The sequence below is a fragment of the Pipra filicauda genome, unplaced genomic scaffold (assembly GCF_003945595.2).
Source record: "Pipra filicauda isolate LSUMZ 115617 unplaced genomic scaffold, ASM394559v2 scaffold45_size4122338_pilon, whole genome shotgun sequence".
In the NCBI taxonomy this organism is placed as follows: domain Eukaryota; kingdom Metazoa; phylum Chordata; class Aves; order Passeriformes; family Pipridae; genus Pipra; species Pipra filicauda.
The window spans coordinates 2,663,916-2,679,475 of record NW_024104598.1 but is presented as its reverse complement, the minus strand read 5'-3'; the positions used below and the strand labels follow the sequence as shown (position 1 = coordinate 2,679,475).

Here is a 15,560-nt window from a genome sequence, read left to right as displayed (position 1 = left end):
CACAGGATTCCAAAGAAAGGCTAAAAAATCTGCTCATGTATGTGATAAGAACATGTAGAAGGAAGAGCAAAAAACTTACCGTGATCCAGTGAAGAGTTCCAAAACGAGGTTCAAACCAACCAAAACCAAAAGACAACTGTCTTTTAAAACTAAGGAACAGGGACTTGCTTCCACCAAAATTCATGGCAAGTTTCCATTAATATCAGTTTGGCAGGAATGACCTCTAATACTGTAGTTTAATATCTAATCTGTATTACTGGTTTTTTGTTTGTTTTTTTTCACAATTCAATTTGGAATGTGGCAGCATGATATGAAAAAGGTGTTGTGTTTGCAGACTTGGAATGAAATATGGCATGGACTAGACCACAAAATAAAGAAGCCAGCGAAAGAGAATTTGACACTCACCATTCTGGCAAAACTCAAATTTCTCAAAACTAGAAGATTAAAAATACTTTGATGCTGTTTTTTGAAATTAAAATCGAAAGGAAGAAAATGTAAGTGTTAAACTGTGACAGATTACTGAGGTCTTTGGTTAATGATCATTACCTTCTTCAGTCATTTGAACCTAGTAATAAAGCCAGTACTTAAATATACTGTAGAATTAAAAAAAAAAGTCTCACTGGCTAAGAACCAGAAAAGCTATAAATCCTTTATACTAGCATGTTAAATCTCAGACTATCTGCAAGATTTAACAAATCCTTTATTTCTTCTTCTTTCTGACCTATTACTGAGCTAATTGGGAGTTCTCACTCCTTTTTCAGCACAGTACTTACATGTGTTCTCAACTTCACCCTCCTGAGAAAACCCAAATCCTTATCTAGATTTGACCCCACTGCAAGTTATATTAAGCATAAGTTTATGACCCAACATGTTTTGTTGAGCTAGGAACTTGACTTCTACAGATGGGAAGGAGTCCCTCCGACTTCTTTCGTTCTCATAGGTGCTAAATCTTCAGTTTTATCAGGCCACAGTTATGTGCCTTTAACAAAACAGGGATAACAGTTATTTGAGAGCAAGAGCTATCCCTGTGTCAAGTCATGGCTCAAGAACAGTGCATGTGGAGAGGAAAATGGAAAGAAGCAGAGCACAAGACATATTACTACGGAATAGCAAGATTAGCGTATTTTCAATCATTATTACCACAGACATAAACGGAGATTAAGAGGATCAAAATTAAGTTTGGAAAGTATAGCTGTGCTAAATTCTGCCAGCTAGTAATGCTAGCAAATATTTATACTAATGATTAACTTTGTGCTACGGGAATTAATACTCTACATACAAAGTCTGAAATACAAGTCTGGGTTTGGAAATATCTGTTAATCAAATTAAGTACCATGGACATTAATGTTTCGCTCATCCTACTCGAGCAATACATCTTAGTCGTGACTTGGCAACTCAGTGATCATGAAGCCTTTGATCTGTTTCCTGACCTGTCAAATAGTATCAGCCAAAACAAAGTGGAAGAAAGATTGTTTTAATGCAGTGGATGTTCTTTCAAGACAAACTGAGAGGAAGTCATCATGTCCATTTCTGAAGACTTTTCTTTTGGTTTCCATTTATCAAAGAGAGAGCAAATTCAATGACCTAAAGTCAGAAGGATCTACCACATATTAACAGTTCCTTGGCTCAGCTAACATGCTGTAGTTTATTTATTCCCCAACTGTGTCCTAAAAATGAGTCAGTGTTGGTAACAACAAAATACTTTCTCCTCTTGATCAGTGATGTAATTTTCAAAGTGGAAGGTAGCAGACACTAGCAACTCACTACAAAGTAAAAATAAAACCTTTACCCTAATAAAGAGGATCTTCTCTCCAACTCTGTATCTTCCTTGTGAAAGACGCTCCACGCAGAACTTATTAGGGCATTTACAAGGTGGATCCTCAGAAATGTGTTTAACCTGGGAAACACAGAAGTTATTAACAGAAACTGTTTAAAATAGCACATGTAGTAAAATAGTCATTGAGACATTTGTCATATCTATAACATAAGTCTTAATTGATGATATTTTTCTTAGTTTTTCTTAATTTTCTTAATATTTCTGTAACCCCAGAAAGCACCCTATGGTGCTTCCAATATCAACAATTATTTAATAGCTGTGATGAGTTAAAAATGGAGATGAACATCACACAGTTCAACATTAAGTCTGTTCTGTTTAACTGAAGCCAAACAGTTCCTTACGTTGAGTTCAGGACCAAACTCCTGTAGATGTGTTCTCAGTATTTTATGGTGAATCAGCTCAAAGTGCTGGTAAGACTAACAGGCAAAAGGAAGATGTCATAAAGATGCATTCTCTCTTCTAAATGTTTATAATAAATACAGAAGCATCTTCCTCATCCATAAGAGGCCTTGCCTCTTTCAAATTTTGCACTAACACCTTAAAAAAAAAATATATACAGAAAATACCGTAACATAATCATAAATTCAGGCCAAGACACTCCCCAGAATTTCCAACTACCCTTTGATGATGTCCCCATTAAGGGCACAGTGCAATCAAGGGTAATTTAAAGAGGCTTCTAGTCCATTGTCAAACCTACCTACCTACCGAAACCCCCCGAAACAAGGGCTGAGAAAAGACAGATAAAAACCACTTTCCTGCTTTTTAATAACTGCATCAGCTTGACTCTGGCCTCCTTGGTCTTGCATGTGCTACCAAAGGCACTGATGTTTACTAAAAGTATATTTTTGTGCTCTTCAGTGATGGGAGAGTAGCAGAGGCATCCATGCCAAAAGAAGAGATCTGGTTGAGAAACCCTTACTTGACATTCAAGTTGTATGGCTGCACAGGACAGCAAGAACAAGGGCAGCACTTCCACATCCTGCACTTTCCTGGATGAATGCTGACCTAGTACACCCGTGTCAACCAGTGCAAAATGCCACAGGAACCTGTGGATGTTGTTTTCCACTTCAAAAAAGTATTCCAAAGACAGGCCTTGTAAATCAAGGCCTGTAAAAACAGCCTGAGGTCCAGGGAAAGATATTGTCAGAACAGCTGAAAAATCAAAGTCCTACATTGTTTCATAACAAGAAAAAATATCTGGGCAAAGCTATGGCACTCTGATAGGTGTTTTGATTACTGTGAATAGATGAACATGAAAGGGTTCTGAACTACAAATGTTTTTCAGACTTGCTTTAAGAATTAAGTTATAGTATGTTAAATAAGCTAGAAAAAAACATAAAAGGTAGGCAATTATTGTTTCTGTGCTATTGAAATCAGCCCTATTGAGTGATTTAAAGGCTTTCCAATTATTTCTGAAATTATTCAGTGCTGTTATCTGAATAACTTTATTCTTTTGTGGAGGTTTTTCTTATTCTTAATGCTTTTGTTTTGTTTTGTTTTTTAAATCAAGGCATAATATTTTTGTGAAAAACAAAATAAATTAAAATAACTCTTAGCAGAGGAACTCTACATGTATTTTAAACACACAAAAAAAAGTGTTTCTCGGGTATCAGATGAGTTGTCCTCGGTTTGAATGAATCACAGTTTGAATTTTAAAATTAGTTATTCAACTGATCTTATCAACATGGGTGAGAGTTCACCAGTTCTGGCGAATCAAACTATTTAGACAGCCAATGTACAACAGGAACAACTTGCATGAAGTCGGCAGTTGAGAATTTAAATCCAAGTGCAGGTTGCTGAGGATGAAAAAGGTGTATTGCTGTATTTCTTGGAATGCAGTACTAAGGCTAGATTGTGCTGAGGGACCTATTTGGCAATGGGCCTCTGAATACTGTTCAATTATCAGGGATTTCTGCCCCAATACCACGTGGCATTTATCACCTCTGGAGACACTTGAAATTCGAAGCTGAAAATAGATAGTGTGAACCACGCCTTAATGCTGCGCCTATCAGAGTTCATCTAAGCAAGCAAAAACCTGGAGTAGCTGAGCCCAACAGGCTCAAGGCTGTTTTGAACTGTGTAAGCAAAGTAGAGCCTTCTTCAGCCTCTGGAGAATGAAAGCAAAGAGATTTATACCGGTGTGAAACAGAGAGACCTTCACTGCTGATCCTGCTATTGGGGCTTCCATTGCCTTACTATCCCAAAGGACAGAGGAGTATTATTAAGTGGAATTTGGAAATCAAATAAGGAAGCAGGGGGAAGAATTATATTCTATTTTATTTTGTGTCTGGACTATACGAGCACTGCTGCTATTTTATGGTGTGAGTGTCTGGGGCAGTGTGGGTCAGGAATCTAGCTGGATGAATTCCATTCTGTTTCTATCCCTACTGCTTTCTAAATTAAAGGAGGTGGTTAGAGACAACCTTCATACTCTCTGCTCTGTTTCTACAAGATATGCAGCCACCATGCTCCTTCTACACAGAACTGTTCTTTCTCAATTCTGTTGAAACATGAGTGCTTTCGCAAAGTTACGGAAGAAATACAAACCAAAAAATTTTAAATGTAATTATATGCATCAAAGAAAAAAAAAAAAAGAGTGTTTCAATAAAATGAACGAACATTATATTCCATCTGCTCTTTGTAACAGGAAAGTGGCACATGGATTTTTCAAGAAGTGCTTTGTAACTCCCAGGTGGCACATCTACCTCACAGTGTAGCAGTTACTATGGTAACTGCTTCTTTTTACAGGCTAGATTTTGTACTTTTCAAGTTTAACCTCTTCATGGTCTCAAAATGTGTCCTTTTCATCTGAATCCAGCTGTTTCAAATGAACCCCTATGGGTTTGCAGCAGAGAAATGAACACTCAGTATGCTGCAATGAGTTTAATGAAATTCAAAACAAGATGCTTTTGTTCTAACAACGAGGAAAACAATGCTTGGTTTTTTTACTATGTGAGAAACATGCAGAACAGCAGCATAAAAATCAGGCTGAAACATCTTAGAAGTGTTTGTTAACATTCAATACAAGTCGGTAGGAGCCAGATCTCCTAGTCCTGACTCAGTCCTTCCTCAGACAAAGCACCAAAGTGGGAGTTGATGAATAAGAAGTAGAGGAGCAATAAGAAGGGAACGTGGCCCCCAAGCACAAAGCTAGGCTAAGCTGCAGAGCTCCTACACACTGTGAGGAGTTGGGGTTTTTTTCAAGCTTCCGACATAAATAATTGTGGTAAAAAACAAATTAACCCTGTCAGCCTGCAAACGTTCAAAATACAGTGCAATGTTAAACTCAGGTTTGTGTGTGCTTTGCAAGTAAGTGCATATCAGAACAGACCAGATAGGAAGAAGCTTTCCCCCACAACTTACAGCATCATCCAATAGTTTCCCTGTGCTCTTTTTCCCAGGAGACTTTGTTGGTGACGGTGAAGGAGATGGAAGGGGAGCTGAAAATGTTTCCTCTTGTTCAATTTCTTTTTCTAACTTTATTAATCCAGGAGGCTCCACCCCAAACCTTTTGGAAACATGCAAATAATATATTACTAGTTAGCATAAAGTACTGCATATTTCAAAACAAAATGGTGGAAAGGATTTCTACTTTCTGTATTGCACTACCGTGCAATAACAGAATGGTACATTCATTAATAAACATGTATAAAATATATCAATCCCTACTGCTGTTGTTTCAAATTAATAGAGAAAATGAATTTAGATGGAGTCTCTCAGTTAAATTTACAGGAAATAGAGGGTTTTTACAACTTCTGTGTCTGATCACATATATGTTGGTGAATAACTAATTTATGAACAACACTAGACCTCAGATTTGCTATACCATAGAGAACAGAGTCAAGCTCAGCACATTTGCCTTTTTTTTTTAATTTTTTCTTTTCTTTCCAAATGACATCCTTTCAAATTACTTGACAACTTATATTTTGTGTTAGTATTTTTTGAAGAAATTCAGATGAAAAGGGATTAAGGTTCATCCTGGTCTCAGCTATTGCACTAAATTTATGGATAAATAAACAGATATGGCCACTATTTTTCAAAATTGGCTATTGCTTTTTCTACCTGATTTTTGACAGCCAATCTTCAGATCTCAGTTTACAGCAGCCACAGACTTTAAGATCCAGCTAAAACCAAATACGTGCAACTTCAGCATGGAGCAACTCAAAACAGAGCCCTTGGAGAGCAAGGCTCTTTTTGAAAGAGCTTTTGAAAGCTTTATGGCAAGTGATTGAGTCAGTCTCACAGCAAGCAGCAGAGCTTTTACACCTCAGAAGTTTGAAAGTCCATCCCATTTTCCTAATCACTGAAAATTCCCTTTTATTTTATTTGATTTGCCAACACTGAACAAAACCCAGAAAAATGGAGAGAGTTCTTTTTTCAGAGAAGGATTTTAGCTTGGAAAAGTCATCATGCCAGGTAGACTTCTCATGGCAAACTACTTGAATAAATGAAACCATACTTTCTTCTGTAGCAGAAATGTCCATAGCCCAGATGCAGAACTATACTGACTTATCTAGGTAAAGATTTGGACACTAAAATATTGGGCAGTAACAAATATGTATCATGAAAATCTAAGCTAAATACCATAATAATGTTAGAAGTGTACAGAGAAAAGGCACAAGCATATATACCAGCTTTTGTGGTTTTCTGATAACATTTAATTTAGTCACACTGCTTAGTAAATTAATATAAAGGAAACTAAGAACCAAATCTGTGCTTGTATTGGCCTCTAACTGGTGCAGTCTCCCTAATGAAAAGTCAGCCAACACTGAGACAAGCACTTATATACAATCCATTGACTTCCTGTCTGTCTGCAGATGCTGACAGGCTGTAAATCATTAAATTCCTACTGGGCTCTAAGCCTGCTCCTGCATACAGCCTTACTCATCAAATAAAACTCTTTCACTCCAAGCAATGCTGCTTCTTTGCTTCTACTGCTTTTCATAAATTCCACTTTTTGTCTTTGGGACAGATTTTTAAAGCTCCCTGTGCTTCCAGTATTCTGAATTCCTCTGGTGAAAAGTTGGAAAACAAAATCGATTAATAAACACGCAGGCATTTTTTTTTCCACATACTGAATCAACCTGAAGCAAAGTTGCTGGAAAGCTCAAAGTGTAAAACCCACATCTCTTCTGTGAGGGGTAGAGGTGCAAATTCTGCTTGGGAAGGTATGCTGAGAATTTCCTTTTGTGCTCCTTTCGAGCCTGGTCTCTCACAACTACAAATGAAGCAGCACTGGACTGTAACATGATCTCCTCTAGACTTCTTAGAGCACCACTTTCCATTTTTAGTAAGGTAAAAATGAATACAATAGCAGAAAGATCTTGAAATTGCTCAACAGTAATTCCAAAATACCTGTGGGGGTTGTTTAACCGCCCAGAGTTTAACAGTTACTCAAGAACTTCATTTTTTATGCAGAAAAGATAATTTAGCTGTTTTCCATTGTACAGTCTCTGACTTTCAAATACTTTGGGAGAATGCTGGACCCATGCAACCCACTGCAACAGTCCTGTGTATTGTCAATTTTATCCTGTAGGACACTTCCCTCTCTCATAAATCTTCTCACTGTATCCACATGACATCTGCCAGTGCATACAAGGGCCCATTTTAGCTATTGAAATTTTGCAGATGAGCTCAGAATTTTGTTTTCATAAACAACTGAAATCCAGGATAATTTATCAGGCAATTCTATTTTTATTAGTATCTGGGCTTTGAACTGCCACTCTTTGAGCCAAGTGGTCACACCAGTTTCCCACTCACTGTGCAGTCCATCCATCAAGTCCATCTGTCTCTAATTTGGCTAAAAGGACACTAAGAGATAACATGCTAAAAGCATTGCTAAAGCAAAGGTAAATTATCACCTTTCTCCCTTCCTCCACAGAGTATCTGTTGAATAGGTTCAAGTTTAGCAGAACAGAGCTCCATTCTATCTCCTCCTCAAACTATCCTCATTCTCGCTCATTTGTGCCTCAATCATAAGCCTATTTGCATTAAATAGAAAGGCTTAGGTCGATTTATGGGAGTTACAGACCCTGAAGACTAAGAGTTATCTAGCTGGGCAAAGTGTGCCAAAAGCTGAATCCTTCTGAGGAGTAAGCCACTTTCTGCTTCCAAGACAAAAAAGGAAGAGAAAAGTAAAAAGTTCTTCAGTGTCTCTTACTCTTTTCGTTCTTTAAAAACAGAGCGAGGCACCCTTTCAAAGATCTCTGCAGCTCCTGTTGTCGGAAGCAGACCCCCAGGAGTGCGAACAGACGCAATTTGCTTTACAAAGCAAGCAGACATTTGACTTCTCTCCTCCTTAAAGCAGCACGACAATGTCAGTTTAATGTCCGTTTTCCTACACTTAGTGGGGGCAAGCATCAATTATTCTCCTTTCCCATATAGTTCTAATTTACCTCAGCTCAGGCAAAATCTGGATCCCATATTTGGTTTTCAACTATGTTTAACCTGATGTTCCACTTGAACATTTTGTGCACCTTTGAAATGTGCAAGATTATAAACGGGTGTTTGTTTGTTCCTGAAGAGATACTAGAGCAGGAATAAGTAGACAGACACATGTTATTTGACCCCTAACCTATAAACAAAATTAAAATATAGAAACATAAATACAGAAACACAAACACAACATATAAAATACATTCATGATATATGATAATATAAATATAAAACAAAATACAAATATTTTAAAGGCAAAGGGGTAGAAAAGCATAATAAATGAAAACATGGTTTATTTATTTGTTCAGTGTTTCTTTTCATGTTTGGAACAGAAAACATCCAGAACATGGAAGCTTAAGACGAACATAAAAGGGTAAGATTCAATTTTCATTCCCTCGTAGATCTGTTGAGAAATCAAGTCTCAGTGCAAAATGAGATTAAATCTAACTCAACCCACTTCAGCAGAATCCAACCCTGCCACTGACATATATTCCCTGAGGAAGCTGGATACTATCAAGGAATCTACCTGGGGCAGACATTCCTGACAGCTGGGTGCTGGTAGCTCTCTTTCCAAGCTGGGTCTTGAAAGCACAGTTTTTTGCTCAGGTAAATTAAGATTCTTTACACTCCATTTCATTATGCACCTACTTTCTTATTCATGGGAAGGTAAAATGATTTGTTTTTTCCATGTTGGACTGAATCCAAGTTTCAGAGATAACAAAATTCCGGAAAACCGGAAATCAACCCTCTTTCTGGTCATTGCTATTCCTATGCAAGCTGACAGCAAGGGCTTTTCTGAAACTTGACCAAGGAACAAATGCCTAATTAAGCAGTTTCCCATGTGAGTTCATTCCCAAAATATGAATACACGTAACACAATTATGACACGACCAATATTAATTCTTAAGCTAGGAATAAACAGGGGTCTCCTCCACACTGATTGTCACCACAAGGAATTCTTCTGAAATTAATGAAACTATCTGAATAGTGAGACACTCCAGTTGGATACACATGGATGAGCACAACTGCAATTTACATGCAAGACCGGGCAGCAGCACTGCTGTTCATGTATTTTTTAGCAAATTTTATGCACTATGTTGGTTAAATCTGCATCTGCAAAAAGGGAAAATCACGTTCTAGTTACGGTTGTTTTGACCGTCTATCAAAAGTCACTGTTGTCTTGACATCAAAGATAACATTACACAGTGTACTGAAGGTCCAGCATGGCTACAAACATCTAGGTCAGATTTAGGTCATGTGAAGATCAATTTATTACCAGTAAAGTTAATTAAATCGCAGCTGTTTATAGAGAGATCTGACTGTTAAAAGGAGAAACAGCTCAAAGATTTATTTAGAAAAAAATAAATTCAATTCTTTCCTCTCCTAATACAAGGATAGTCAACAAATACCTTCATTGAACTGATGACACAGAGATTTCATTATATTTGTTAACAATGGCCCTCAAGATATTCTTGAGTGACATCAAGACAACCACTCTCCTTGAACCTAATGAGCACAGAAGTTAACTTGAGATGTGCTGATTTATCAAGTCTCTCAATAGCCACTGCTGTCAAGAATGTAAATATTTCATCATGCTTGAAATATTTTCACCTACCTTGCTGCAATCCTTCCAAGCTCCAGCAAACAAAGACACACCTCTCTTGGCTGCTTGTGGAGTACTGGAAAAGGAAAATGAAGATGGAAAACATTGATAAATAAAAGCTATTTTAAAGATCTAAGTGATGGAATGGAACCTAATCATCAACATCTGTAACTCTTGACTCTGATAAGACTTAGTTTTCTTTGGCTTGCAGTGGAGTTTTACTGGAATAAAAAGGATGGGATTGAGTGGTTCTCAGAGTGCAGAAGGTTTAGGAAGTTCCATTTAGTTATCTAAATCACTGAGCAATTATTTGGGCTAATTGGTAATCTGCAAGCAATTCATAACTATTTAAAAATAATCAAGAACTCTGGCAGAACACTTAAATTAATCAAATGTTAAAAATAACATTAGAGGGATACTTTTATTTCTATAAAATAAGAGAATTCATGTCCTTAAGATCACTATTTTTCTTAGCTGATTTAAATCACAAAAACAACAAAATTGCATTAGCAAAGATATATCTTTCTATAAATTCGGTCCTGAATTTTTTATGCACCTCCTCTTAAAGCAAAAGAGGAGCTAGAATGCTTTAGGAATTCAGTTCATCACAGTCAAAAATCCTGAACAAACTTCTTTACATACACATACATATATGCAAGTTTTCACACCTAGATTCTACATAGAACGTGTGGTTTTTAAGCCTCAGAAGCAGCTTGGACACAGCAGGAACTCTCACCTGGGCTGTCCCACCTGAACCTGACGTATATTAACCCCTGGAACTCTGTGTTTCATGGGCTTTCCTACAGATCAAGACTGCAACCATCACTGCAACCAACAGACATTTAAATTGCAACAATCATGTCTTGCCACTGGATCCATAAGTGGTGATATTTTTCCTCTCCACTATCTACTCTTATCCTTTCCTTCTCTTTCTTTTTCTTACGTATTTTCTAAAGTGATATCTTTATACTTTTATACTGTTGCATTTCCACAGATAATGACCAAAATGGCTACATATCTCCTTTCTATTGCAAATTGTTCTAAAATAAACCTGCCATATATGAAGTAATCTATTAACAAGAACCTCAGTTAACCTCACCTTCAGGGGTGGGTCATAACAATTACGAAATACCAACATAAACCAATATAACTTTTTTCCCCCAATGACTCCAATAGGTAATGTTCTGTAAAGGAGTTCAGCTAAGCATATAAGCAAAATCCAAAATCAGCAAATGAAGAAAGGTCTGTGGCTGTTTGTATAATGAACTCCTCAAAACTCTAAAAAGAGAGTAAAAATAGAAGAAAAAAAAAGAAAAAAGTCACTTATGTGTACATCATCATCTATTCTTCAGAAATACCTACTGCAATAAAGCCCTAATCTTGTGGATAAAAATCAGGTTTTAAAAACTTCAGCAATAATCAAAAGATTTGCACATTACCCTTCAGATTGAATTGACACCAAAAAGTAATTGTGTATTTGTATAAATCAGAAAAAAAACCCACCAGCATCAAAATTGATTTGTTTCTAATGAGTAAAGGTCAAGACATCAGCCGTATAAATGTTTGGTAATCTAAAGACTCACCTAACTCAAATGCATGAAGCAAAAATACCATACCTGAAAAAGATATTTCAATGTCTAGTTAAAGCTCTGAAAGTAATTTATTCTACATATGAGACCCAAAATAGGAACCCACAGACTTAAACATCTCTAGATAACTAACACTCTGGGGCAGACCCTCAACCTCTGCAACTTCAACTTCCAGCTCCACTGATGTGAATAAATGTATGATAAGTGGTGTGAGTTGAATGCTCATCCCAATATCTTTTTCTAATGTCTATGTAGCCCTTTCAGGTGTATGCATTCTTCCTCTTTGATCTCATACAAATATATTCTAGAAGTGAAAGTGCAGAGCATGAAAACTGGAATTGTATTGCACTAGAAAAAATATTTTTATCCTTCAGCCATCTGTTACTAAAAATGTAAATAATGTAATCTTGGACATTCGGCTATTCTCAATATTCTTCCCTGCCACAACACAGTAATTCCATTAAACATTTACCTTTACCAGTAATCAGTATTTTTAAAGTGCTACATTCATGGTCCTAGAAATGTATTCTGCTGCTTTGGTTTTAAACCAGTTGAGACTGCTCCAAAATAAAACTCAATTTTAAGAAACAAGGCATTCCCCGAAATATAAATGGTGGAAACTGGGTTTGGAATAGTCAAAGAAACTCAATTGTAATTCATACATATGCACATCTGATTAACTTTGGAATGGAGGAGAAAAAGAGAGGTTCAATGACTGTTCTTTGTAAAAAGATCCATAAATACAACCAGAAGAGAATTTGATTAAAACAGGTAAAACATTTTTCCGTCAATGCTCTACCCAAATAAAATTCAAGTCCTTCAGCAAATCTGACTCAACACAATCTAGACACATTTCATGCATTTCACACTGAACAACGTGACAAGGTGAAACCGTTGTTAGAAGATGAAGAGCTGTGCAGGTCATCACCAACCACAAAAACAAACATCTGCTCATCTGGTAAGAAGACGGTGACACAGTGCTTCTGACAAGAAAATGTTAGCATTCCTGAGGACTATACAGCATATGCATTTGGGGACTTCAGAGACAAATTAATGTTGTTTTGTGTACTGCTCTACCCACTGGATGACATGGGAAGTTGATAGATGTATCATAACAAGCAAACCATACTCCACTTTGCATCACAAATACAATTTTTATATGCATTTTCCTATAATTTTTCAAGCTTTCATGTAGGGAAGAAAACAAAATTCCTGGAGAATCATTGTTCAGTCCTCCCCTATCAAATATTAACAAGGTGAATTGTCCCAGTGGGTGATTATAAGCAAGTAGCAATTTGTAAATACAAGAGACTCATGCATTATGCATGCATAAGATGAAAGGAAATATCCATCTTGCTTGAGAATCTCACTGATGACACTTGCTTGACAAGAATGCCATGGGAAGGTTCAAAAATAGTGCATGCAAGTCCAGCTTATTTTAGGTGTCCTGGCAGTTACAGACCCTTTTGCTTTCCATCTCATCTCTTCAAATGCTTCTTACCTGCTGTCCTCATTGCCTGCATCTTTTCAAGCTATCTCCAGCCACTCTTTTTTAACAATAATTCCTTTTAAGCTCCTAGCTTTCATCCCTGCTCCTCTCTGGCAATAACTTTTCTTCACGCTACCTCCATCTTGTTGCTGCCCTGTTCTTTTACAGGCTTTCCTCTTCTGTTCACTCACCCTGTGTGTTCCTTCCATGTACTTCCATTTCTACTACCTACTGTTCACCACATCTCTGCATCCTTCACTGCCCCCTTCCACAGGGCTCCCTTCCCAAGGGCCTGGATGCAGGAGAAGCAGAGAGAGCAGAGGAGGAGCAGCCTCTGCTTTCAGCACCACCACAACCTGGGACTGTGGGGAGGCAGAACACTCACTGCCCATGGAGTTCATGTATTTTCTGAGCGTGTTTAAAGCAAGATTTCACAAGATTTCTTTGGTTTTGTTTGTGAGTTTGTGTTTGTTTTAAAATAGTAGAATGCCCAGCCACGATACAGGAACAAACTTCTCACACCTCTCTGCCAAGTTTCAAATCTTGGCTCCCACCATTTTCGTAAAACAGTTTTAGTGAAGTCAGTCTTCCCTCATAAACTACCTTTTTTTTTTTTTTAAGATATCAGGCATAGCTGAATCAAAAACACTGAATATTATTTCTGTTTCTAAAGCATTCTTTAGCTCTCTAGAAGCAAAGAGTTTTCCAGAGTGGCTTAGTATTTATTATTACAGGCCTCCAATTGCCATCAGAATTCACCCAAGCTTAGGGAAAGTTTTCCAAAAGATTGGTCCTTTGATCCTCTTTCTATTGTCTCTCACCTTCTCCTTTAAAACTTTTTATTCTGATCCTACAGCAGTCTTCTTTGTTTGTTTTTTTGAACTTTGCTTTGTTCAAAACACTCTGTCCAACCTACCCCAAACATATCCTTTCTTCTGAATCAGAGTTATGCTATGACACACTTGTGTCTCCCCCTCATCCCCTTTCAGCACAATCACTTATGGAAGTCTAAAACCAATTAAGGTGTCAAACACAGGAGATCTAAAGATAGTAAGGAATTCATCTAGAAGGAATATAGAGATCATCTAAACGCTAATAATTCACTGGACTTCAGTAATTTAAGATGTAAATCCAATGGTAATAGCACAGTGTCCAGGATGCTTCTATAGTCCTCAAAATGAGACATATTCAATAATATTATGAGTGGTTTAGTAAAGTGTTGTGAAAGATGGGACAAAACCTTATTCTGATGCAACTTCATGTGAATTTTTACATGCTGTTACAATATCTAAATGTGTCAGTGTAGAACAACAGTCAAAACAATTCCATTTTGTAGGAAATCAGATAAACTAGAGTAGTAATTATTTAAAAAAAAACAACTTTAAACCAGCAACATTAGAAGAGAGATCAGAGGCGTTTATGTCTATTATTTCCACTAAAACACTAGAAGCTTTTGTTTAGGGAACCTGCCCATTAAAGTCTAGTTGCATCAAAAGAAGTCCATGTCACGTATTGTGTGTACACACTCATAGTTACGGAATATACAAGCACAAAACATTAACACACCAACAGCATCCAACAACTCCCCAAACAAATGACACACATCAGCATGCTGGCACACTTGGCAAACCCTTTTCTTGCCGGGTAGACTTTATCATGGAAGAGATGCAGAATAGCCACTGGTTCCAACTCCTATAATCATCCAACAACACTCCATTACCACAAAGAGTTCAGAACTTATGCTTTAAGTTCACTTAACTAAAGCAATCATAGAAAATCTTACCATTCTTACTATGTGTCCAAGCAGTTTTCTTCGAGCATTACACTCTTCAGGCTTGAGCACAACCATTACAAATATCTCCACCTAGAATGCTTTCATAAATAAAATTACCATAGCTGTGTGGGTCTGCTGCCCTAAAACCTATACAGGGGAACTTACAAAGTATACTTACAATGGGAACAGAGAAGTTACCAGCAGTATTACAAAGAGTTAGTGCATCCTGTTCAGAGTCCTACATATGGGACAAATTTTGACCTCTGTTACATCTAAGAACCCCATTCAATGACACCATATCTCAGGAGTTGCCCAGATGATCAAAATTTGGACTTTGGGTCATATTTTTGGTATTAACAAAGCTTGTTCCTTCTTCTTTAAATACACTAACTATAAAAATTAAAAAAAAAATTATAAGCATGCTAAATTGGTCAGTGAGTACAGAGAGCATGCAGAGACTCCCTCTATTTTGCAGCATTCAGGATTATCCTTTCGTACTGTGTTGCTGTGATTTTTACAGATGCTTGTGTCTTTTCTGCAGCTCATAAAACAGGTACACACTACCCATCTTTTCTTTTCTTTGCAAAGGCATTAACTCAGAGACTTTCCTGCTATGCCTTAACAGAAAACTGTATTTCCAATTTGTTTGCACTTTAACCTATGTTAAAGCATGATAACATTCAGCAAGAAAAAATACACATATTATAGACTACTAACAAGTTAGTAGTGCAAGTGCATTATCTTCAAACTTTTGAGCTCAGCAATGTTCTCTTTCAATGATCTTTAAAGTAAGTACTGATTAGAAGACCTAATCATATCTACCAGCATAGCAA

General features: G+C 37.0%; 1 protein-coding gene across 2 annotated transcripts in view; it reads right to left on the bottom strand.

Moving 5' to 3' along the window:
- GAS2 (growth arrest specific 2) overlaps positions 1–15,560 on the bottom strand; it is an 84,209-nt gene that overhangs the window by 30,859 nt on the left and 37,790 nt on the right. For both annotated transcript variants that reach the window (XM_027732424.2, XM_039385988.1), the window contains exons 5-7: positions 9,888–9,951; positions 5,201–5,345; positions 1,790–1,897 (exon numbers count right to left, since the gene is read on the bottom strand). In XM_027732424.2, the coding sequence (XP_027588225.1) occupies positions 1,790–1,897; positions 5,201–5,345; positions 9,888–9,951 (317 nt within the window). The remainder of the gene's footprint in view (positions 1–1,789; positions 1,898–5,200; positions 5,346–9,887; positions 9,952–15,560) is intronic.